This window comes from Urocampus carinirostris, chromosome 3 (genome assembly GCF_059441175.1).
Source record: "Urocampus carinirostris isolate Australia breed hairy pipefish chromosome 3, RoL_Ucar_1.0, whole genome shotgun sequence".
Taxonomy (NCBI): Eukaryota; Metazoa; Chordata; class Actinopteri; order Syngnathiformes; family Syngnathidae; genus Urocampus; species Urocampus carinirostris.
This window is the reverse complement of record NC_142351.1, coordinates 5,226,746-5,252,892: the sequence shown is the minus strand read 5'-3', so window position 1 is coordinate 5,252,892 and position 26,147 is coordinate 5,226,746. Positions and strand designations below refer to the sequence as shown.

Genomic DNA, 26,147 nt, shown 5'->3' with positions numbered 1-26,147 from the left:
GCTATGCCCTGCAAATAGCCCAGATCTCAACCCAATTGAAAACCTGTGGTGGAAATTGAAGAGAATTGTCCAAAGCAAAGCTCCGACCTGCAAATATGATCTGGCAACTGCAATAAAAGAGATTGATGAAAAATAGTCACTCATTAAGTCGATGACTCGGAGACTGCAAGCAGTCATAAAAGCCAAAGGTGGTGCAACTCAATACTAGTGATATGTTTTTACTTTTATTATTTTTCTGTTTTTCATGATTCCATACTTTTTCCCCTGCGCTTGGTCTAGGAAAGTAGCATTTACTGACCACTGCTAACTTTTTTTTCTTCATTGCTATTTAGTTTTTCTGAATACCTAGGAGTTGCACTTTGGAATGACCTTAAGGTTGTTTCATGTTTGTTCTACAGAATGAAATGTCTGAGTGAGGGCTTGTCCAAGACTAGAGATTCCATACTTTTGTGCTAGGGGTTTTATAAAAGACATAATAAAAAAATCTGGCCAAGTTTCTGACTTTTGACAAATTGGTTTACAAATTCTGATGGAAAATAGAATTGCTGGGATTCAAAATGTATTTAAAGTCATGTTTTTGATGGAAAAGGTATGTACTATGTACTTTAGAGGTGAGTTCTGGAAAAAAAAGAATCCAGCCAGAGCACGACCAATTAACTCGATTTAAGGGACCGAGTCTGAAGCAAACCCAAAATTTCACATTTTCTTTGTGAGGACTCGGGATGAGAAAGATTTGCCTACTCTGCCACCCCACTTTCCTGTGTTTGACAGTGCCAACAAGCATAATTACTGATCTGATCCTCTAAGAAAAATAGATCATTTAACTAATTAAAAAAAAAGTCAGCGAGAGAGAAGCATAGCCCAACGTAATGATTGATTTCATAGGACCGACCTGAATTTCAGACCGAAGATCTTGCCTCGAACGTAGATATTAATCATTTTGTGGTACAAGTATTGATTATTACACTATTTTGGGCACTAATCCGGAATAAGTGGAATCCCATTTCCCCAATTTATGAGACACGTGATATACACTTGATAGAACATTTAGATGCTTTGAATGAGTTCAGATCTCTGCAAGTATCACTCATTCTTCCGTGAGCAGAGTGACAATAACAAACTTTAAAGAGACATTCTTTATTAGATAACTTGCTTTACAATATTTGCATTTTGTGGGCATTTACAAAACCAAAGTCATTGCGCTTTCAAATATAGTCTATAAAAATATCAAAATAAAATGCTCAATTATACATTTTTAGGAACTACATTAACAAGAGTCAGAACTGCAATGATAGAAAACTGCATGCCAAAACCAAACTGCCCAAAGATCACAATTGCAGTAACACGTGAGTGTGGAGTGAAAGGTAATGTTGTAACAAAAAATGGCGGTGACTGGGCAACTTCCAGGGCACATCAGCAGATACTTTGCAGCTTGTGTGCTACCATGCCGTACCAGCCACCGCATGCCAGAAGGTTGACTGATTATCAGGCGGGCCGACTATTGACCGGCCGATTATATAGGCTCAGGTGCAGTTAAGCCTCTCCCTACCCTTCTGTCTCGGAGACTACCCTCACCGCGCCCTCTGATAGGCTGTGCCACTGAAGGTAGAAAAGCGCTAGAGTGGATCAAGACCTCTGATAATATTGAGTTTTTCAAAAGTATGTGGTAGAAAAGTGCGCACGTAATTAGGAAATAGCGCAAGAAGTGTAGTTAACATGTTTAAGGGAAGCACGTTGAGTTGGAGACGGATATATTAGCTCTTATCATAACAATAGTTTTGTATGTGTTTGTGATTGAGGGCGAGCATAAAAGGTACACTGAAGTCCGAGTGATTAGCTGTTACCGTAACATGAGTTAGTCAATCTGGCTCTTAAACAGGAGTGTCCGCACATTTTGATTAGCGAGCCCTGTTGAAATTTTGATGCACTTTTTGTTTATTAAAAAATAATAATATGGGAAGCCGTGTAATTTGTTTAATGTACCTTTATATGAGTGGCTGCTAAGCCTAATTTATTTTCCTGCACTGTTAGTGTTTGGTTTAAAAGAGTCATGTTAGTTGTGTTGAAAATTCTCATTTTTGTTACTGTAAAAGGTTTCAAAGAATAGTTTTATATACATTTCTGTTGAACACTCTTTGTTCCTTTTCAAATTTTCTCAGGCCAATCTTTAAGCGTTTAAAGAGAATGAATATCAGCTTGATTTATCAGCTATTGGCCTTCTCTTAACACTAATCATATCATTAGTGGCCCTTTAAAACTCTTTTCAGTCATACCTTACCGCATGACTTAACGAAAATGGCAAACCCCCGGTGGGAGGAATTTCTCATTTTACCCTGTTGCAATAAAACAGCTTCCAAAAGTGTAGAAATATGAACCCGTTTCCATTATAATGTTGTAACATTGTATACGAACAGGAATCTGACCTTGAAACAAAGTTTCTTAAATCTTGGAATATCATCAATACGTCATTAGAGCGGAATCCTATTTTTCACCAAGCAGCATTGTTTAAATGCAATATACTTAAACCCTTTCCAACTGAGAATGGATTATTCAGAACACACAGTATCATGGCCTCACACCTTCGGACTCCCCGAAAAAAGATTACATACCACCTTAACAATCCTAAACAAAACATATATCTTACCAACTTTCTCAAAATAAATGATTCCCATGGTTGGGTAGGGTTACTTTAGCTGGACTACTTTCAATTACTTTTGGATTACTCCAATACCAAATATACTAATAAAAGACAAAAGAAACTAAATATGAATAAAATGATGACTCACAACATGTGGTAAGCCTTCTCTCCTGGCTTTGATCCCTTTGATCTCCGGCAAAACTAACATAAAATGCGACAGAAACAAAATGAAAATAAATCCAAACAGCTTGCCGACATCATTTTTGCCGTTCCATGTATTCCGTTACTCACCAAGCCTGCACAAAATAGTCATTTTATTCATATTTAGTTTCTTTTGTCTTTTATTAGCATATTTAGTATTGGAGTAATCCAAAAGTAATTGAAAGTAATCCAGTTAAAGTAACCCTACCCAACCCTGATGATTCCTGCAACTTTTTAAATAGTCAAAGATTCCTTTTGGAGCATCAGTGTGTTTTGGATCTAGAAAACAAACACGGGGTGGTGTTAAAAAGCAGTGCCAGGTTCTTACCCGATTATGAGACCGTCAAAAATGGAGTTAGCCGCTAGCCAGTCATGAGCAAAGCTTGCGTCTTATCGATGGGTAACATAGACTTAGGGTGGCAAGATCCCAGCTGGCCATACGGAAGGACGTTGAAGTGAGAAATGGGACTTTCTGCGAGGTTTCCAAACAAAATGGAGGCCAACCATGACGCGTGACCACCGAATGTCGTCGAAGTGTTTCCCAGCATGCATTCGGATAGCAAGTAACTGCTTTGACGGCGCGGACTAAAGGCAAGGGAGGAGCCCGAGGTTTCAGGGGACTGTGGTTCCAACTTTATAGGGCCCATAGAGGTGAGCAGTGGGCCCCACAGACACAAGGATGATAGTCCAAGGACATCTGTGGGTCTGATGAGACACTGGTTGGTTAAAGTGGCACAAGGTAGCCGTTGGAGCTGAGTGGTGGCGTTGGGGTTTGAAATTGCCGGGGCAACTTCTCCCGCGGGTGCGAATGGCCTCGGGCCCCTCGCATAGAGACTGAGCTGTTGGAGCGTTGTGCTGGTTGCAATGAGACCGGCCACACTAGTCAGATATAGAAATCCGATCATACAGGAGACCTGGGAGGGCAAAACAAAACATTAGGGAAAGATTCGAGCTGGATTTAAAAGTAGTTCAGATTCAAACACAATAATCGTATGCTACGGAGTATAAATCACACCAGCCCCCAAAAAATGCATAATTAAAACATATGTCCGACCAGGGTACAAGACCCATCTTAATTGATAAAACCCAACACCAAAAACATACATGTCATCTTAAAAGGTACTTTAAAACAATATGATATCGCTGTTTTCCATCTGCCATCAGTATGTACCTGTATTTACTCTTCTTCATTCATGCAACGTTTGCGTTGCGTCGTCTGCTACAAGCCACGAAGCTTTTAATGTACGTTTACGTTTTGTAGCGTCATACATTTTGTTAGCTTCTTTTGAATCTTCTGGGGCTGAGGTTTTGGCTCGATTCCTAACCACTTATCCATTTTTCTTGTGTTCTCTGTGCGTCTACTTTGGAAAATGATATGCAAATGCACAACCTTATAAGGCTCAGGAAAGTCCGGAAGCATGAAGTGATTCGATGCAGGCTTCCGATTGGCTTTCGAGTATGCAAGTTGCCAAACGAATAGAAATTTCCAAACCGAACGAACATTTCGAAATCAGAATAAAGCTAAGGTTTGAAACAAGCTACCATTTCATCCCGTCTAAAAAAACAAAAACAAAAAAACAAAAACACCGAAAGTTTTTTTTCCTTGAAATACATGTCGCCCACCCGGGCGGAGACGTTTTATGTGTACGCCCGAAGTAAAAGATGCAGGCCTCGGGCATCCGGTATTTCAGACACTGCTCTGTCACTTTTACTGGTAAACATTTCATCTCCTCAAATATGTGAAACTTGATATAATAATGTGTTAATAATTTCACATAAGTCTTACTGTTCTCTGTGCTTCGCACACTTAATTTGGCAACAGGGCGGTAAATTAACAAACATGTTTGATAGGTTTTCCTCCCAAAAGTGTCCCCGCACCCCTGACACCAAGAGCAAAATGCCGATCGCCAGGGGCGTTGCACGCGGTAGGCGCCAAATGTCCAGACTGCTTGAGCAGTATTACTTAATACAACAACACGCCATGTTTCTCTGCGGCATGTCAGTCGGGCCAAAATCAGGATTTTTACGTGTTTGGGCGTTAATAAGACTCATTGCTCACCTTGATAAAGTGCTGGTAGACAGCCCCAAGTCTTTGGCTCCAAGCCGATTGCTCGAGCAGAACACAGAGGTCGGTGTAGGTAAACCACCCTCGGGTTATGCCCTGACGTTTAGCAACACTGAGAACACAAAATCAATTGCTTTATAAGGCACACCTCATTTGCCAATGGAGCGCTTGATTGTGGAGAAAGCACACTGACCTGCTCTCCAATTGGCTCAGTGCATCTAAGAAATCCTTTGACCCCGTGAACAGACTCCAGTCCTGCGAGAATTGAATTGAAAAAAAGATTGGAACAAACAAGGAGCAAGTACAGACGACATGCGCTACAACTTACAATAGCATCCAGGAAGTTCATTTCCAGCTTATTGACAGTTTCAACGTCGAGTTTTCCAGCTGCTCCCCATTCATCATTAAATACCTCCTCTTCCTCTCCTTCGTCGTACAAGTACTTGCTGGCAACCATCTAAAAATGAGTGAGAGTAAATGCAGCGAGACTTTTGAATAGGACAAGAACGTTTGACCATATCACTCCAATTTTAACTAACATGCACAGGGCCCCCTGTGTGTTTAAGATGAAATGAAATGATCTGTATTTATATAGCGCTTTTCAAGTCAATGACTTCCCAAAGCGCTTTACAATGTGCTTCACATTTCCCAATAGCAGCCTTGCAGCCATGTAAGGCGCTAACCTGCTTATTGGAGGTATTAGGGGTTCAGTGTCTTACCCAAGGACACTTCGACATGTAACACGGACGAGCCGGGATTCGAACTGGGATCCTGTTTATTTGTCACGCCCTTAATCACAAAGAGTCTCAAAGGGCAGCACAGATCAAAGACTATTGCAAACTACAGAGTATTATGAAACCATCCCCTGATCTAAAACCCACATGAGGGCAAGGAAAAACTCCAAAACCTCAAGTCATGTTTATTTGTGACACCCTTAATCACAAAGAGTCTCAAAGGGTTTCACAGACCACAGACTATTGCAAACTACAGACTATTAGATGAGACTTTAAGGTTCTGTTACTAACAGAAAAAAAGTTTGCATGGACTATCTGTTATCTCTGAATTGATTTCCCTCTATGTTCCTGCTAGGAGCCTTGGAAAATGTCAAGTCATGTTTATTTGTGACGCCCTTAATCACAAAGAGTCTCAAAGGGCTGCACAGACCACAGATTATTGCAAACTACTGACTATTATGACACCATCCCCTGATCTAAAACCTACACGAGGACAAATAAAAACTCAAAAACCTCAACATGAGGAAAGTGAAGAAACCTTGAGGAGGTAATCCCCCTTCCAGGATGACCAGGCTGCAATGGGTGTTGCAATAACAAATAATACACAGATATTGCCAACAGGAAATATACTTGGGACTCCAAGGGCCAAGAAGAAATCTGTAGGCTCAAAAGTGCTCTCAAATCAGGCCCCGGTGCTGTCGTAGGTTTTGCCCCCTGAAATAAGATCTGCTAACTCAGTGGAAGTGTTTAAATCTAGACACAAGACAAACTTGTTGGCATCGTTTATGATTGATGCCGACCTCATACTTTCGTTTCCCTGTTCTTTCCGGCAGCCTTGCTAGTGACAAAATCGGGGAGGAAAAACCGGGACCAAACCTAGAGCATTTCCTCGTCTGCATTGACCAGTTGCCTGAGATGGTAAGCTGCATTGGACTTCTTAAAAGATTTTACATTTTTATTGTTGATGTTGACTACATATTGTGTATTATTACGCAATTACACATGCACCCTGGCCATCCTGAAAGGGAATACTACCACTGTGTGGCCTCTTCTCGAGGTTTCTCTTTTTCCTCATGCTGAGGCTTTTGAGTTTTCCCTTGCCTGCATACTGGTTTCAGATTAGGAGGTGGTGTAATTGTTGACTCTTCAGTCCTATTAAACATTGAGTGATTAAGGGCTATACAAATAAATGCGACTTGACTTGAATTATTTTTCTATTACCAGGGGACAGGAATGTGCCTTGTATTTATTTTTGCAATCGAATGTGGTCACAATGACCTTTGAATTCTAATACGTACCATGGAGATCAGGAAGAGGTCAGAAGAGGAGATTTTCTGTAAGTATTCAGGGTTTCTATTTCGGAGCCGTTCAACGTAAACAAGTGCCAGCATCATGACACACGGTGAGATACAAGCTTCCCTGGGAAAAAAAAGGATTTATATGAATAACAGAAAATGTATATTAACATAAATATTTATTGAATTTGATATTTGTAAAAAATGCTTTGAAATGATGGAATATAAATTTCACACCTGGAGACTTGAACTGCATATTTCTTGTGGAGCTTCCTTATTGGACTCGGCGCTGATTTTTGGAAGATTTCGACGGCGATATCTATTGGAAGTGAAAATGTGTGAAATTCTTTAAGCCCAACAAAAGTATTGTGTTTATCCACTTGTTTTGCACAAGTTATTGGTATTTCATGGGGAATTAAAAATAAATGGTAAACGTCAAGTGTTCTGCATTTATATAGCGCTTTTCAAGTCAATGAGCTTCCAAAGCGCTTTACAATGTACTTCACACTTACCCATTCACACACACTCACACACCAATAGGGAGTCAGCCATGCAGGGCGCATACCTGCTTATTGGGGATTCAGTGTCTTGCCCAAGAACACTTCGACATATAACATGGAGGAGCCGGGAATCGAATTTTAAGATCTTTTTTTGTATTTTGCAGTACATTGTCGTTCAAAATCCACCATTTGATCAGTTTATTGTTATGTTTTGAGAATAATTGACTTGGCCTAGTAAATCAGAATTCTTTAAAGAGGTTTGGCATCCTCACTTGAAACAAGTAAAATAGTTTGTTGGAAATTTAGAAAGTGAACAATTGGTGTTTTATTAACGATATTGGGTTCTTACTGCCCTCTTAATGTGAACTAAAACTGGGCATTTCTTGTCTGCCATGTGAAAGAGAAAATTCTATTTTTGATTGATATATATTCTATGTGGTTTAAATTTAAGCACTCTTCTGTAGGATTACAAGCAACTACCTAACCTTGGTTTCCTCCAATTATTTTTCAAGGTAAATCAACAATAAATACACACTTTTACATATTAATTTGATGTCCTTTGAGCTTTTAAAGATCCTCAATCGAATGCTTATCATTTTTGCAAACTACCATTTTTTTTTACCATGGAGTTGCTTATTAATTATTGTATCAAAAAAAATCTACAAAAAAGATTGTGTGAGGTGACTAAAACCTGCGGCGTGATTGGGATCAAGTGCCCACCATTCTTGCTTGGCGTCCACTCTGGATGGAATTTCTTTCACAAGGGAATGAGAGCACCGTCAAAATTACAGCTCTATCAAACTTCTATGCGTGAGCATTTGTGTGTTTGATTTTACAAAAAAAAAAGGAATATCTACAGAGCCCATATTTTAAATTGGATACAATATGTGTCACATTGGCAGCACGGCGATGTGGTTAGCACGTGTGCGGCACAGATCTGAGGTCATGAGATCAAACCTCCTGTGTGGAGTTTGCATGTTCTCCCCGTGCTTGCGTGGGTTTCCTCCGGGCACCCCGGTTTCCTCCCACATTTAAAAAAACATGCATGTCAGGTTAATTGGCCGGTCCAAATTGGCCCTAGGTGAAAATGAGTAAGTGAGTTGTCTGTCTTTGTGTTCCCTGCAAATGGCTGGCAACCAGTTCAGGATGTCCCCTGCCCACTGCCCGAAGATAGCTGGGATAGGGTCCAGCACCCCCCGCGTCCCTACTGAGGATAAGCGGTGCAGATAATGGATGGATGGATGTGTCTAAATCAGATTAATAGTTATTTAGTATGTTATGATGACATTTATGTAAAATGGAAAGAGTTTACCATAAATCATCTAACTTAATTGGTGATCTTGAAATTCACGCAATATATTTCTTTATCCAAATGACAAGAGGTTAAATAAAATGGGTGGATACATCCTTATTTGTATCACTTTCAATTTGAAGCTAAAACATTCCACAAAATAAAAGTATGTCGCCGAACTATGTCTGTTTAACCCATCCCGCAAGAAAAATCGAACATGTGATCTTGAGTTTTATCCGCAAATAGTGTTCAAATCTTGAGTTTTGTCTTAGCTTTGTTTCAGAAAACAAATTTAATGATTCCCACATTTTGCCAAAGATATTACATAATCGTCGCTGAAATGTCCTGATTCGTAGCAACACCGCCTGAGGGAAATTGGAGCATTTTTCCGGCATGAAAAAGGGCCCAGGACTTAGAAGGGTGTGGAGGGAATTTCATATACATTTTGAGTATAACTTGCACCCCTAATTTCCGATTGTTTGGATTTTCTTAGCTCAAACTAAGCATTAAAAGTGAGAAACATTGTCAAATATATGTGGCCATGATTCAAATCATTTATTGAAATCTATGAACACAATATAAACATACATCCATCCATTATCTGCACCGCTCATCCTCAGTAGGGTTGCGGGGGCGCTGGAGTCCATCCCAGCTGTCTTCGGGCAGTGGGCAGGAGAAACCTTGAACCGGTTGCCAGTCAGTCGCAGGGCACACAGGGACAGACAATTCACTCGCTCATTCACACCTAGGGACAATTTGGACCGGCCAATTCACCTGAAATGCATGTTTTTGGAATGTGGGAGGAAACCGGAGTGCCCGGAGGAAACCCACGCAAGCACGGGGAGAACATGCAAACTCCACGCAGGAGGTTCATCCTCAGAACTGTGCCACACACGCGCTAACCACTGCGCCGCCGTGCTGCCCACATTATAAACATAAAATTTACAATTTATTTATTTAATGTCATTCGAAGTTTGATTTATCTTTAGAAAATAAAAAATTGTCTCCCTTTGCGTGTTTTTCTTGTGTTTCTTTCTTTCATTAGTCTCTGGGCACATGAAAAAAAGTCGTGTAAGAAAAAATCTCACACGTGAATGAATTCAGTAGCCCTACTCGCACCAACGACATTGATTTTAATTCAAACGCACCAACTCAAATGCCCGTTTCACTCTGGAAATTCTTCCTACGCCAGCTTTCCCAGCTCAAAACATCATCTCCTTGGATTGATGAAATCCACTTTTGATTTAAAAACGGTGATCAGGTATGCGTGACTCCCGTGGCAAGTGAATGCCAACATCTGCGCTACAGTATTACTGTAACTTAAATCTAGTCAAGTCAAGTCAAGTCAAATTTATTTATATAGCCCTTAATCACAAAAATGTCTCAAAGGACTGCACAGGATTACAGTTACAAAATTACACAATTACCTGATCTTAAACTAGCAAACCAGCATGCGGGCAAGGAAAAACTCAAAAACCTCAGTGTGAGGAGAAAAGAGAAACCTTGAGAAAGGACCTCACATGTGGTAATCCCCCTTCCAGGATTGAAAAAAAAAAAAAAAAAAAAAAAAAAAATCTAGTCTGCAATGCAGGTGACCATTATTAGATCCTCATTCCAACCAGTTCTTTACTACAGGTCCTTATTTCTTATGTTTCTTTTCAATCTTTACCATTCTGTCCAATAAAGACCTAAAATTCTATCCAGAAATATTTTAATAAAGACTAAGCAAGAAAAACAATTGGATTTATAAGAAAGTCATTTACCTGTGACAGGGGAGGAAAGTACTTCAAGTGACACGTCATTATCTAATCCGTAATATAATCGCTTTCTCACTCGTTCAGACAATCTTTGATGTCCAGGAAGAAACTGCAAAACAAAACACAGAAGGCTGATTAGTAGTACATAATATCAATATGTCCCTGACATATAAAAGGTAATAAGTTTCATATTTTAGCAGGGAGAAAAGTACTCTCATATCATATGCCATCTTTTCCACAATACCGGTTTAGCGCCACACCTTTTGAGACCCATAGGCTGGCGATAGGGCCAGACAGCATATTTTGTTTTCCCAGGACGCAACACACAAAAAAAAAACAGTACGTGGGCGGGTTTATTTTACCGTTTGTGATTAAGGGCTATACAAATAAACATGACTAGACTCTCATCAAATTAGTGTAAACATGAGCCATGTCTGACACATTTTGGTTGCCAAATATGTAGGCTGGCTTGTATACCGAAAACATGGAGATTCATTTATTTACTCCATTTCGATGGGACCGTGATAAGAGAGTAAAATGCACTACTCTCCGGTCTCCCGAAGTCCAAAATCAATAGCCTTCTGCTGGTACAAAATCCTGCAGTAATTCTTTTAACAAAGTCACGAAAGTTTTATCACATTACCCCAATTTTAGCTAAACTTCACTGGCTCCTTGTTAGCTTAAGATGTGATTTTAAGGTTCTGATGGTAGTATACAACATCATGCATGAACGTCCTCATATCTTTCAGATTTAGTTTCCCCCTATGTCCCGGTCTGGATCTTTCGCTCTGAAAATGCTGGTCTCCTAGTGATCCCAAGAGCAAAGAAGAGATCTGCAGGTTCGAGAGCGTTCTCCATTCGGGCCCCGGTGCTGTGGAATGCTCTTTCCCCTGAGATTCGATCTGCAACCTCAGTGGAAATGTTTAAATCTAAACTTAGAACACACTTCTATTGTGTAGCATATGAATAACCTACATTTTATGTTGACAATGTCCGTGTATTATTTGCCCTTGTGTAGGTTTTAGATCAGGGGATGGTGTAATAATAGTCTGTAGTTTGCAATAATCTGTGGTCTGTGTAGCTCTTTGAGACTCCTTGTGATTAAGCGCGTCACAAATAAACATGACTTTCCTTGTCATAGAAAGTTGTATTGAAGTGAGCACTTCTGCATGTAGGAAAGGAGCTGTAAACGTTACTTCTTTTTGCCACTGACTCCTTCAAGCTGCTGATGGATTTCGTCCTTTCACAGAAAGTTTAAAATGGCCAAAGAATTTTTATTTGACCAAGGAATTACTGACTGCAGATTAATATACGATCGCAGTTTTTTTTGCTGGATATGCGATCATCCAGACATCAAGCGCTCGGTACTACGACCACTCGGGAGTGTTTATTAGCCACGGACTGCTATGTCAACAAGACCCAGCGGCCTACAAAGCAGCGAAGCAGAGTGGCAAGAGAGTGGCGTGACCGGACGAGGAAGCGAGGTTGTCGGGCCGGGCTAACCGCTAGGCTAAAGGCTAAACCCTTCAAAACGCCTCTCCCATCCATTTTCCTCTCCAACGTTCGCTCTCTGGACAATAAACTGGACCATTTAACAACTGGAAGTGGCATCGAACCGCGAGATGACGAACTGCTGCGCTAAAACTCTGACGAAGACATGGTTAATCTTATCTATCCGGGCTGACGCTCAAGGAAACTGTGCGGGTCAGATGTATCGACATTTCGATCTGTATACATGTGTACACGAATGACAATAAAGTAAATCTGAAGCTGAATCTGAATGATAGCTGAGTCTGCCGCTGCGCCTAAATCGACAAATACAAACTCAATCTCCCGCTTCTTGCAACTAAACTAAACCAATGAAATGGCAGGGAGTTTGTTGAGATGAATACAACATTCACTTTGGCGGCGAACCACACACCCTTGCTGTGGTAAAACCTCTTCACAGGTGGTTTGATGTAAGAGGTCCTTAAGAGCCTTTGGACCCATAAAAGGGATTGGAAAATACATACTGTTCACCGGTCTAAGGATGGGCATCGGAATATGGAACCGGTACTGTGGTAAACGAGCCATAACCTTCCTTGACAGATGACTTATCGTCAATTACATAACCATTGTCATCTACACATGAAGAATGTGCGATAGTAGGAGTTAGTCGTCCAAGATGCCTGACCTGCGCATGCGACAGTGACTTCCATCATCCTTTTAAAGATTCTTGGTCGGCAATTATAACGTGGTTCTTTAAGCTCTGTTCTCGTCTGCCCGCGTCCCTGCGTCCTAGACGCATCATTTTTGCTGGGGACACATTGGGTCAAATCAACGTGCGTCCCCGGGACGCAACCTTTTTGACACCAAATTGTCAATATTACCCGATTACTTTTTTTTTTTTACAAAGATTTGCCGCACTCCAAACTTTTTGTCAGGCAGATCCGCCATCCTCCATTGTTGTTTTGGTCTCGCGCCGATCTCGGCAAACGAGATCTCGTTGCTTCGAGATGACGACATTGTTGTGGCGGTTGTCGAGTGAAAGAGAAGTATGCCTCCGAAAAAAACAGTTGGTACTAGGTGCAAATCAACAAAAAATTGGTAATTTCTTCAGTGTCGGTAATAAGCCGAAACATAACACAGAAAGTGGTAACAACGGCAATAATTCCCGCACGAAAAAACGGCTGAGAAATTCTTCAGAAGACCGCGAAGGCAAGGAAAACACGTCTTTTGAAGCGAACGTTTTGACGAAAGAAAATAAACAAAAGAATACTAGCAAGAAAAGGACTTTTCTGCCCAAATGGACTAAATTATATTCCTGGTTACGCTATGAGGAGGATGATAATGGATTGGACCTTGAGAAGGCATTACAACTATGGCGGGACAGCAAACCACGAAGAATATATGAAGTGAAAATTTTGAAGTGATAACTGCTTTGTATTACCAATTAAAACTGCATGAATATATAAATATTTCAGCAATATCATTTTGTATAGTGTACAATTTTGTGAACTGAAAAATCTGAAGTGATAACTGCTTTGTATTACCAATTAACTGTGATGATTAAAACTGAATGAAAATATAGATATTTAAGCAAAAATATTTTGTATAATGTACAATATTTTTGTGAACTGAAAAGTCTGAAGTGATAACTGCTTTGTATTACCAATAAACTGTGATGATTAAAACTGAATGAATATATAGATTTACATTATAAATTTGTTACCGATTTACAATTTCAACCGCGATAACACTAAATTTTGGGGACCCATAGATCTCTGTTGGGACCCACAGATTTTTGAGCATGCGAGTCCCTGGGACCCATCACTTTACAGAGGTAAAATGAACACTGTTTAAGTCAAGTTTATTTGTGACACCCTTAATCACAAGGAGTCTCAAAAGGCTGCACAGACTACAGACTATTATGACAGCATCCCCTGATCTAAAACCTACACGAGGGCAAGGAAAAACTCAAAACCTCAACATGAGAAAAATGAAGAAACCTTGAGAAGGGACCACACATTTATTGATTAAAAATGCCTTTGTAAATTGTTTTTCCCCTAAGTATTTCTGGCCCATTTTAGATATATTGACAGGCTGTTACTTCATGAACTTTATTTACAAAAGAAATTGAACGGCATTTGCGATTTTATCTAATGTAATAACTTGACTTTCTTTGGTACTAATGCAACTCTTTTTAAGGGAGAATTAAGTGTTACTGATCTTTTTTAAATTTGTATAGTCGTACATGTAAATTTGAAAACCCCAGTTTTCATTAATTTTAGGAATAGGGCGATAACGTAATTTCCATATTTACTTTTATGAAAGCTTATGGTCTCTTATCGACGTTTTTATCCATTGCTTATCCCCACAAGTCCTAGCAATCTTGTGCATAATTAATTTTTCTTCTTTAAATCATAATTCCATGTTTCTTTATAACTTGCTGCCCTTCTCGATTTGTATGTGGATACTTGTTCATAAACAGGGTTGGGTAGGGTTACTTTAACTGGATTACTTTCAATTACTTTTGGAGTACTTCAATACCAAATGTGCTAATAAAAGACAAAATAAACTATGAATAAAATCACTCATTTTTGTGCAGGCTTGGGGAGTAACGGAATACATGGAACGGGAAAAATGATGTTGGCAAGCTGTTAGGATTGATTTTCATTTTGTTTCTGTCGCATTTTATGTTCGTTTTGCCGGAGATCAAAGCCAGGAGAGAAAGCTTACCACGTGTTGTGAGTCATCATTTGATTCATATTTAGTTTATTTTTCTTGTATTAGCATATTTGGTATTGGAGTAATCCAAAAGTAATTGAAAGTAATCCAGTTAAAGTAACCCTACCCAACCCTGTTCATAAAGCATAGATTAAAACCCGCGAAACTTCTACAGTCAAATTGGTTGGCCTTAAGAGTTCCTTCATGAAACTTTAAACAAGACATTTTTAGCTAACGCTAAACACTTCTGGGGTTGAAATAACCTATTTACTCATAAAAAATGAGAGCAATATTAAACAAAAAGGAAACAAACTAATACAGTAGCGTACACCGAGCTAGCAAGTTAGCACCTCGAGTCGAGTTAGCTTCGGTAGTTTAGGGGAATTGTGACAACCCACCGTGAACTCGCGGAAGTCCGAAAATTGGATGGAAGAATCGTTAAATAAAAAGCCGAAATCCATTGCTGCGTTTAGTAAAGACTGAACATTTATCCAGGTTATCGCGGAGAAGCCGAAGATTTGGCCTTGCGAGCACCGCAAGAAACAAACACCCAGTGACGTCACAGATACCTCCCTCTGTCACTGACCAAAGATGGCGCGTGACACTGAGCATCCAGCAGATGGCATTCACTGACGTCACGTACTCGGCACTAACCCGGATGCGCGTTATATAACTTTTATTTTTACTATAAAGTAATCCCTCGGTTGTCGCAGTTAATGGGGGCCAAAGCCACACGCGAAAAGTGAAAATCCGCGAAGTAGCGACACCCCTTCAAAAATGCTTAAAAAAATATATAATTTTTTATTTGTTTTATTATTTTATTTTATTATTATTATTTTTTAGACCAGCGAAGCTCTGAACCCGCGAGCGTGGAACCACGAAGTAGCGACGCCCCGTCAAGTCAAGTCATTTTTATTTGTATAGCCTTATCAGTAGGTGGCAGTAGATTGCACACTAGATAGTTAGATGGATACCTTATTCATTCACACTTTTTAAAAAAAAAAACATTTTATTTTGTTATTATTTTTTAGACCCGCGAAGCTCTGTACCCGCGAACATGGAACCGCGAAGTAGCGAGGTCCCAATGTACTTTATTTTCGTTTTTCCCTGGTTTTCTACAGCAGTGTTTTTCAACCCTTTTTGAACCAAGGTACACTTTTATTTATAAAAAAATTCCGAGGAACACCGTCCGTCGAAAATGTTTGAAAATGAAGGGATGTCAAATATTTCACCGTACTACCACATCATTCTATTTATTTTATGTTTTTATTTTTTACAGTGCAATCTTAAACTGGTTTGCTAAACAAATTAAGTTATCAAATGTACTGTGCTACCTCATGAGCAGATAATTACTGTATAAAAAATATATAAAAATCTACTGCCACCTACTGATATGGATGACTATTACAGGACAGTCTGATGATAGCAAAAATACTGACTAATGGCCTGATTTTTTGGAAAGATAAAATTGGGATAATGCCAGCGGCACACTAGATATATAGAGATAGATAGTTAGATAGATACCTTATTCATTTACACTTCCAGCAGTATCCTTGTGTTGAAAAATAAAATAATAAAATAAAAGAAATAGAATACAAAAATACCCAATATAACGTGTTGATATAGAGTATTTAAATAGCGCTACATAAAATACACACTGTAATAAAAATAGGGTAATATGCAAATGTAGGGGTGGGGTTTAATGTGGGCTTTTACTCCCGCGGGTAGAGTTAAAGAGCCTCATGGCACGAGGAAGAAATGATCTCCTCAGTCTGTCTGTGGAACAAGACTGTGACAGCAGTCTGTCACTGAAGCTGCTCTTCTGTCATGTCAAATATTTCACTGTACTACCTCATAGTAGGTAATTAGTATATAAAAAGAAGAAAAAAAAATACATAAAATAAAAAAAAGTGATCACTGGCCATAACTCACACCCCGGGCCAGACGTTTGACATGCCTGCCATATGGCAACTAGAAATCGTGCCGTTTCTACCAATGGAATACTGATGGCAAAATGAAGCCCCATAAAGCAGTGAAGCTCTGAAGAAAAATGCTCCATGCACACGTTGGGGCTTCAAGATACTTTATTTCCTCGACGACACTATCATGTGGACAGGGTTGGGTAGGGTTACTTTAACTTGATTACTTTCAATTACTTTTGGATTACTCCAATACCAAATATGCTAATAAAAGACAAAATAAACTAAATATGAATCAAATGATGACTCACAACACGTGGTAAGCTTTCTCTCCTGGCTTTGATCTCTTTGATGTCCGGTAAAACTAAAATAAAATGCCACAGAAACAAAATGAAAATAAATCCAAACAGCTTGCCAACATCATTTTTGCCGTTCCATGTAATCCATTACTCCCCAAGCCTGCACAAAATTTTGTCATTTTATTCATATTGAGTTTCTTTTGTCTTTTATTAGCATATTTGGTATTGGAGTCATCCAAAAGTAATTGAAAGTAATCCAATTAAAGTAACCCTACCCAACCCTGGTCAAAAATATAGAAGACTGCACACATTGCAATCAATCATAAGACAAGTAATCTATAAGATACATTTAATTAGTAATGTACCGTAGTTTTTTTTTTTTTTAACAGAAACATCTGTTGATTGCATTTTAGCTACACGCAGTTAGCTGACGCTAAGAAAACAAGATATTTTGCCGATATAAGAAATATGAACTTGCTAGCAACAACCATTAACTTTTAATTTCTCTTACCTGATATGAAATGTGCGCTGGAGACCCGAGCATTTTTGGTGAGTACCTCGGTCCAATCTTCTCCCTTTAATTCATTTAACCATAACTCTCTTCTATTTTTTTTATGTAAAGTGTCTGCTGGAACGCTGTAAATATTCACGTTAATTTTCGACTCTGGCACACTGACAGACAACATGACATTTTAGCACCAAACTAACAAAAACCAAAAGCTGTTTTTTGTCAGTGTTTTGTCCAGCACGAAGACCTATTTCTCAAGGCAAAAGCTCGCCAGACACAATGATTAAAAATCAACAAAGACGAATCAGGTTAGTTTTGTGAGTTAGCAGTATTCGTGCATCGATCACCTATGTATTAAATATGCAGAATTAATCCAAAACTGAAAGAACTAGCCATTTATTAGACCCCCCCCCCCCCAAAACCATGTTGAGAACAGGAAAAAAAATAAGCCTTATAAGGAAGCACATACTGTATATATGTAACGGGTGTATCAATAACTTTTGTTTTATTGAAATTCCTGCTGAAATATGTGTATAGTTTTTGGTAAGTGTCCTGCAATGATGAGTCCAACAGTGCCACCTGCTGGTATGGGGTGGGGTTTGGTTTTGGCTTTGGACATGTGACCGGAAAGCGGGGTTTGTTGGCAGTCTACAGAGAGAGCTGCTAACGGTAAGACACATCTTTTGGTGCTCCACAAAAGTTAATTTTAAACATTATAACCCCAGCTGACAAATCTCTCAACATGCACAGTAATGTGATTGATGTTGTCAAGCTGTTTGGATTTATTTTCGTTTTGTTTCTGTTGTGCTAAAATGTTAATTCCCCTTGTATAGATCAAAGCCAGCAGAAAAGCTAATGTTGTGACTCATTTCATCAGCAGGTAAATTGTATCCGTTTTTATACTCATTATTGTTCTTATTTCTATTTTCTCATATATATTAAAAAGGATGATGTTGGTTAAAATTCAGACTAAAGAAAATATGTTGAATTCATTGTAAACGTTAAAAATCCACTATACAATCTCTTGTTAAAAGTATCTTCTTGAAATGGATGTAAAAATGTATTGTGATATTCTAAAATATAGTTTATGTAAATTGAAAAGAAAGGTCTTTGATATGCTTTTGGGCAGTCCACAGAGAGCTGCTAACGAGATCAAAGAGATCAAAGCCAGCAGAAAAGCTAATGTTGTGACTCATTTCATCTGCAGTTACTAATAAAAACCTCATCATCCAGTCCAGTGTGAATGTGGATCTTTGGTGGGACAGGTACACCGCGGTTACATATATGTATGTAAATAATATGCGAGTGGAGGTCCGTGCATTTAGTCACTTCAAAGTTGTCCAACCTTTCACTATTGAATCAACACTATATAATTTTCCTGTGTAGCTTGATCTCTTCAAGTTTAATATTAGCTTAAGATGTGATTTTAAGGTTCTGATGGTAGTATACAAAATCATGCATGGACTTGCTCACTCATATCTTTCAGATTGAATTTCCCCCTATGTTCCGGTCCGGAGCCTTCGCTCTGAAAATACTGGTCTACTCGTGATCCCAAGAGCCAAGAAGAAATCCGCAGGTTCGAGAGCTCTTCCCCCCTAGATTCGATCTGCAACCTCAGTGGAAATGTTTAAATCTAAGCTTAAAACACACTTCTATTCTATAGCATATGAATAACCTATATTTTATGTTGACAATATATGTGTATTATTTGCCCTCATGTAGGTTTTAGATCAGGTGATGGTGTCATAATAGTCTGTAGTTTGCAATAGTCTGATCCGTGCAGTCCTTTGAGACTCTTTGTGATTAAGGGTGTCACAAATAAACATGACTTGACTTCATGAAAACATTGTGATCGATTAATTGTGAAGCAGCTGGACTGGAAAAGTGTCATGTTTATTTTAGACCAAAAAAACAACATGCATGACACATATTACAAAGCTTTAAACTCAGTAGAACATTGTATGGCTTGTTGATCACCCCCATAAAAATAGTTTCACTTCAGCAAATATACAGGGCCACTATTCACATATTTCTCCACGTATTCACCGATAAGGAGATAGTCAAACTCACACTCACTATCTAAGCAACTAAAACAGCGATAGTGGTTTATCATTGTTATTAGGCTGGGCCCACACTTACCGCCTTATCCCATGCATTGTGGGGGTCCCTGTGTGCTTTGATAAAACCTGGATTACCGGTACTTTTGGATTACTCCAATACCAAATATGCCAATAAAAGACAAAAGAAACTACCGTATTTTCCGCACTATAAGGCGCACCTAAAAGCCTTTATTTTTTTCAAAAGCTGACCATGCGCCTTATAATACAATGCGCCTTATTTATGGACCAACATTAAGTTTTCCAACTAACTTGCAGCCGCCGACTCGATTTTCCCCCGAACGCCAAGTAGTACGCGGTGGATGGTGGGATTTATTTACCGGCGTTTCATTGGCTAACCAATGTGTCAATCATCAGTTGAATCGATCACTATTGGCTAAAGTTATTCGGAGGTCAAGAGGCGGATCCTTCTTATCATTTACAGACTGCCATTGGCTCAAACGGCAAACAAAGCCTGCAATTGGCCGAAAAAGATGTGTCAATCATCAGTTGAATCGATCACTATTGGCTAAAGTTATTCGGAGGTCAAGAGGCGGATCCTTTTTATAATGTACAGGCTGCCATTGGCTTAAACAGCGAAACAAAGCCTGCAATTGGCCGAAAAAGATGAATGCGTATAGCATGTGGCCGATGGCATAGAGAAAGCATTTTTTTCTATTCTGTATTTGTAAATATTGTATTCCCCTGGATTTACTACCCTCACGGATATAAGAGGACATTGCCTGCACATTATTATGAACACAATGACTTCGGTGAGCTATTCCCGGTTTATATTGTCTTGTTTCAGACTGAACTCGATGTTTCTGTGATAAGCGGTGCAGATAATGGATGGAATGGAGTTTTTAAATTAAACTCAATTCCAAGTGTTTATTGTCATATGCACAGTAAAGTTGCGAGCGAAAAAGAAAATAGATACGAAGGAATGGTTATCATTTCTTGAATCCCAAGACTTTAACCTTCCGAATGATGGAACGATGCATTTGAGTGACATCGTCCGGACACCGCATCCGCACGTGTTCTCGACACGTATTTGCGTCTTTGCAAGCTTTGGGAATGTTAAGGGGGTAATAAGTTGGACTGAACTATCTGACTGTTTTGTCCACGTTCCCATTGTAGCGCCTTATAATCCGGTGCGTCTTATATATGTCAAAAATAGGACCAAAAACTATTTTTTCGGGGTGCGCCCTATAACCCGGTGCGCCTTATAGTGCGGAAAATACGGTAAATATGAATAAAATGACTCAATTTTGTGCAGGCTTGGGGAGTAGCGGAATACATGGAACGGCAAAAATAATGTTGGCAAGCTGTTTGGATTTATTTTCTTTGGTTTCTGTCGCATTTTATGTTCGTTTTGCCGGAGATCAAAGAGATCAAATCCAGGAGAGAAAGCTTACCATGTGTTGTGCGTCATAATTTTATTCATATCTAGTTTCTTTTGTCTTTTATTAGCATATTTGGTATTGGAGTCATCCAAAAGTCATTGAAAGTAATCCAGTTAAAGTAACCCTACCCAACCCTGATCATCAACATACCTGGTTGGATCGCATTCAGGAATGCAAACACACCATTTAAAAAAATATAAAAAATAAATAAACATGATAAATTCGAACAAGTTCAAATATCCAAACCCAAGACCGTCACACCACGAGTAAAACTCAATGGTGGCTTTCGGGAACGGGCGGTGGCTGCAGTTTTTCAGAACTGCCGTCTTTGGCTTCGGTGTCCGATGAGGAGTCGGCGTCCTGGGCCTGCTGTTGATTTGTCCACATGTCGGCGTACAGGCCTTGCTTTTGGAGCAGCTCTTCGTGCCTTCAACAGAAAAGTGGAAACTTGACTACCCTATTTTCAGGCGCACATAAAAGACTCAGATTTTCTTTAAATTGTGCGCCGCACCCTGTAAGTCATGTAAAGCGGTGGACGTTGACCAGCTCCTGGCCTTAGGGTTGGGTACCTGCTCCCGAGACTGGGAGGTCTCAGGTTCAAGCCTTGGCTTAGTCATAGACCAGGGTCCGAAACAACGTCTAGCCGGACGCCCGGGGCGTGCAACCAGGGTAGGGTTACTTTAACTTGATTACTTTCAATGACTTTTGGATTACTCCAATACCAAATATGCCAATAAAAGACAAAAGAAACTAAATATGAATCAAATGATGACTCACAACACGTGGTAAGCTTTCTCTCCTGGCTTTGATCTCCGGCAAAACTAACATAAAATGCCACAGAAACATAATGAAAATAAATCCAAACAGCTTGCCGACATCATTTTTGCCGGTCCATGTGTTTCGTTACTCCCCAAGCCTGCACAAATTTTCGTCATTTTATTCATATTTAGTTTCTTTTGTCTTTTATTAGCATATTTGGTATTGGAGTCCTCCAAAAGTCATTGAAAGTAATCCAGTTAAAGTAACCCTACCCAACCCTGCGTACAACTTACACACCGCTCTGCCCGGGTGGCCGACAACTTTTTCAAGAAAAAAAAAATCTTTCGTTTAAATTTTGTATATTTTTCAAATCAACAATTGCTTTATTCCGATTTTGAAATCTTCGTTCGGTTTGGAAATTTCAGAATTTCGGTTCGTTAGGCAATTTGCCAATCAGAAGCCTGCATCGAATAACTTCCTGCTTCCGGACTTTCCCGAGCGTTATAAAGTCGTGCCTTCTTATATCATTTTCCAAAGTAGACGCACAGAAAACACAAGAAAAATGGAAAAGTGGTTAGGAATCCAGGCAAAACCTCAGCCCCAGAAGAAAGATTCAAAAGAAGCTAACAAAATTGATGACGCTACAAATCGTAAACGTACATTAAAAGCATCGCGGAAAGAGGAGTTCACGTGGCTTGTAGCAGACGCGCAACGCAAACATTGCATGAATGACGATGAGGAAATACACGTACATACTGATGGCAGATGGAAAACAGCGATGTCATATCCATGCAATGAATGTTGTAAGTAGATTTGTAATAAACCAATTTAAAGTGTTGTTCTGATAATAAATCCTTAATACTTTGCAACGCTTTTTTTTGCAATGAGTCGTCTTATTGTGTGTCAAGTTGTGAAAAATGGGCAGGCAACTTTTCAGAGTTGCCTGCCCTGCTGTCTGGTAACTTTTCGTCTTGAGTTTCGGACTTACAACATTTTTGGGTCCAATTCAAAGTTTTTGTGAGATTTATATAGAAGTGAAATTATGGTCCAAGTGTGCCTTTTATACTATATTACAATACTTTTATACATTTATATTTACCCAATAATTGTGCAGTTGCGTTTTGGAGTTGTTTTCCGGCGCGAGGGCCTCCAGGGTCGGGAGCGTGGGTTTCCCAGGCCCAAAAAACGTTGTTTCTACAGAGCTAGAAGCTCCCTATCCGTTATCAAACAGGTGCACTGAACGTATTTTGGCAAAACCGTACAACCCAAGGACAGGAGCATAACTTTCCCAAAGTGGATTGAACTCTGTCTCCACAACTTGGAGGTCACTGGTAATTTTCCGAAGACTCTTATCTAATTCCCTATTGCCCCCAATAAGCAGGTAGGCGCCTTGCATGGCTGCATGGCCACTATTGGTGTGTGAGTGAATGGGTAAGTGTGAAGCACATTGTAAAGCGCTTTGGGCGGTCTTGATTGACTTGAAAAGCGCTATATAAATGCAGACCATTTACCATTTATCTATGTGCAAACAATAAACTGCTGTGATGTATCATTTACTATGGGCTCACGCCATCTAGCGACCAACATTATACCCTGCAATTGAATATGTAATTCCTGCCTAAACCAATCAGAATGCACTTGTGTGCCCGTGTTTTACTCTATCCACCAATCAGAAATCTATGAAACAGTATCAAAAGGAGGCTCACGCTTCAGTCTGTGGGAATTATTTCAACGCAATTCAAGAACGCAATTTTGCCTTGTCTCAATGTGCTTGCCTTGCTTTAATAAACGAGTTTGATTGTAAGTCAAAAGTTTCTTATTTCATCCGGACACCGTTTTGAACCTGACAGTTCAAATTTCCGATTAAATGCGATTTGTATACGATCTCCTTTGACCTCTATGCCTCTCCAGTAAGAACGCCCAGAAGAGCACACGTGATGCCACACGCAATGCGTCCAATGTTTGTGGAAGTACTCATGGATGCTAACGCAGTATCATATCTAGCAATTTGAAAGTTATTATTATCGTCTTGGTGCTTTCGTTTCATGAAACAGTGATATTTTTCCATCCGGACCAGGACTATGGTGGCGCAGAAATTTCCAGCGGATTACACTGAAAACAATGGATTGTTGACGTTTGGGGCAATATGTCTACCCGAACTGTTTGACTTTTTGCATTTTTGAGGAGCCGCACGGCACGGAAAGTGACTACGAGAATGAACCTTTTAATAGATTTGGCGAAGCTGTTCTGGTCAAAAACAGAGGATGAGGACTTGGACAGTTTTGTTTGATATACTGTAGATAGTCTAAAAAAATATGCGTAGCAAACTCTGTTTTGCACAAGCTCTCTTTTATATGAAGTTTTATCCATGTGTTTTACTTTGTAATCTATACTTAAACCGCAACCACACTTAATTTAGTTTCTGTTGTATTTTTAAAGATAGACACTTGTTTGCTTGTCTGTATTGTTGCAATGCGGCCGGAACAGAGGTCGGTGTAGTGATAAATACAGAAAAAGAACCATTCATGGTGAAATTACATCTGAGCCCTTTAGTGTTACCCTTGGTGTTCCGCAGGGTTCAGTACTTGCCCCCCTTCTTTTTAGCATTGACATGCTTCCATGAGGTGATATTATTCGCAAGTACAATATCAGTTTCCATTGCCACGCAGATGACACTCAACTATATCTCCCTTTGGAGGAATCTGCCACACTAAACCGTGCAAATTTGGAGGCCTGCCTCACCGAGATAAGAGAATGGATTTCACTCAACTTCTTGCGCCTTAACTCTAAAAAGACCGAAATGTTAGTTATTGGTCATCTAAATGCCGTGACTTGTTCTCAAAAACTGCTCTGAACATTGACAAAAGTAATATCACCCAGAGTGACTCAGTCAAAAATTTAGGTGTCATATTTGAAGCCTATCTGTCATTCTAAACACATGACAAGAATATGACCAGAACAGCTTGTTTCCATCTACGTAACATTGCTAAATTACGCCCCATGCTGTCCCAGTCGGATGCAGATTATAATTCATGCATCTCAATTACTGTAATGCCCTACTCTCTGGTCCTCCCCTAAGTCCAAAATCAAGATCCTTCAGCTGGTACAAAATGCTGCAAGCGAGGCTTTTAACTAAGAAAGTTTGATCACATGACCCCGATTTTAGCTAACCTGCACTAGCTCCCTGTTAGCTTAAGATGTGATTTTAAGGTTCTGTTGGTAGTATACAAAATCATGCATGGACTTACTCCCTCATATCTTTCAGATATAATTTCGCCCTATGTTCTGGTCCGGAGCCCTCACTCTGAAAATGCTGGTCTACGAATGATCCCAAGAACCAAGAAGAGATCCGCAGGTTCGAGAGCGTTCTCCATCCGGGCCCCAGTGCTCTGGAATGCTCTTCCCCCTGAGATTTGATCTGCAACCTCAGTGGAAATGTTTCAATCTAAACCTAAAACACACTTCTACTCTATAGCATATGAATAACCTAAATTTTATGTTGATAACATGTGTATTATTTGCCCGCATGTAGGTTTTAGATCAGGAGATAGTGTCCTAATAGTCTGTGCTTTTCAATAATCTGTGGTCTGTGCAGCCCTTAGAGACTGTTTGTGATTAAGGGCGTTACAAATAAACATGACTTGACTTGACAAAGACTGCAACTTTTAACACGGTGCACCCAACGCTTGTGAAAAATTGAGATCCTATCATCAGAAAACAGCACTTACCGTCCTTGCTCAGCGATACGGCCCTCACTGACGACAAGAATCTGATCCGCGCCGATGATTGTAGACAACCTATGAACACAGCTTATCAGCCACAGTGAAAGCAAACTGAAGGGCCGTAAAGCGATCTCTACCTGTGAGCTACAACAATTGTTGTACGACCAGCACAGACTTTGGCAAGAGAGGCTTGGATGTTGCGTTCTGTTTGGGTATCGAGCGCCGATGTGGCCTGAAAAGATACCATAGCGCGTCTGATCATATTGTAAATACTTACTGCCATACTACGACCGAGTCTTTACCTCATCCAGAAGGATAATTTGTGGTGCCTTGAGGATGGTCCTGGCGATTGCCACTCGCTGCTTCTCTCCTCCGCTCAGCTTTAACCCTCTTTCCCCCACTTGCGTAGCATAACCTAACGATGAAAAATGGTTTACCACAAATGTACGGGATTCATTTTGGTCAACGCAAAAAAACACAGAACAGGGTTCGTACACCTTTTTCATGGCCAAATTTGGACTAATTTTAATGATATCGATTGCTCCGAAGCAGAGTGCATTCAATCTTTCGATTTTAGAAACTGCTGATCTTTTGCTTTTTGTTTTACTTACAGTGGAACCTCGGTTCGCGACCATAATCCGTTCCAGAACCCTGTTCGAAAACCGATTTGTTCGATCACCGAAATCATTTTTACCATTAAAAATAATGTAAATCGTTTTAATCCGATCCAACACCCTGAATGTTTACCTTGAAT

General features: G+C 39.7%; 2 protein-coding genes across 2 annotated transcripts in view; both read right to left on the bottom strand.

Annotated features, from left to right (window-relative positions):
- Window positions 1-1,121: 1,121 nt before the first annotated feature.
- Window positions 1,122-15,277, bottom strand: cnppd1 (cyclin Pas1/PHO80 domain containing 1). Its single transcript, XM_088330421.1, has 8 exons — window positions 15,086-15,277; window positions 10,488-10,590; window positions 7,171-7,252; window positions 6,937-7,057; window positions 5,233-5,361; window positions 5,098-5,159; window positions 4,899-5,016; window positions 1,122-3,753 (listed from the first exon to the last, which is right to left on the bottom strand). Exons 1-8 carry the CDS (start codon window positions 15,146-15,148, stop codon window positions 3,202-3,204), a joined length of 1,230 nt encoding a protein of 409 aa, XP_088186547.1. The 5' UTR covers window positions 15,149-15,277; the 3' UTR covers window positions 1,122-3,201.
- A 4,010-nt stretch (window positions 15,278-19,287) lies between these two features.
- The window catches only part of abcb6a (ATP binding cassette subfamily B member 6 (LAN blood group) a), a 38,874-nt gene continuing 32,014 nt past the window's right edge, over window positions 19,288-26,147 (bottom strand). The window contains exons 16-19 of the mRNA XM_088330420.1: window positions 25,696-25,808; window positions 25,531-25,625; window positions 25,400-25,468; window positions 19,288-21,339 (exon numbers count right to left, since the gene is read on the bottom strand). Of these exons, the coding sequence (XP_088186546.1) occupies window positions 21,186-21,339; window positions 25,400-25,468; window positions 25,531-25,625; window positions 25,696-25,808 (431 nt within the window). The 3' untranslated portion in view covers window positions 19,288-21,185. The remainder of the gene's footprint in view (window positions 21,340-25,399; window positions 25,469-25,530; window positions 25,626-25,695; window positions 25,809-26,147) is intronic.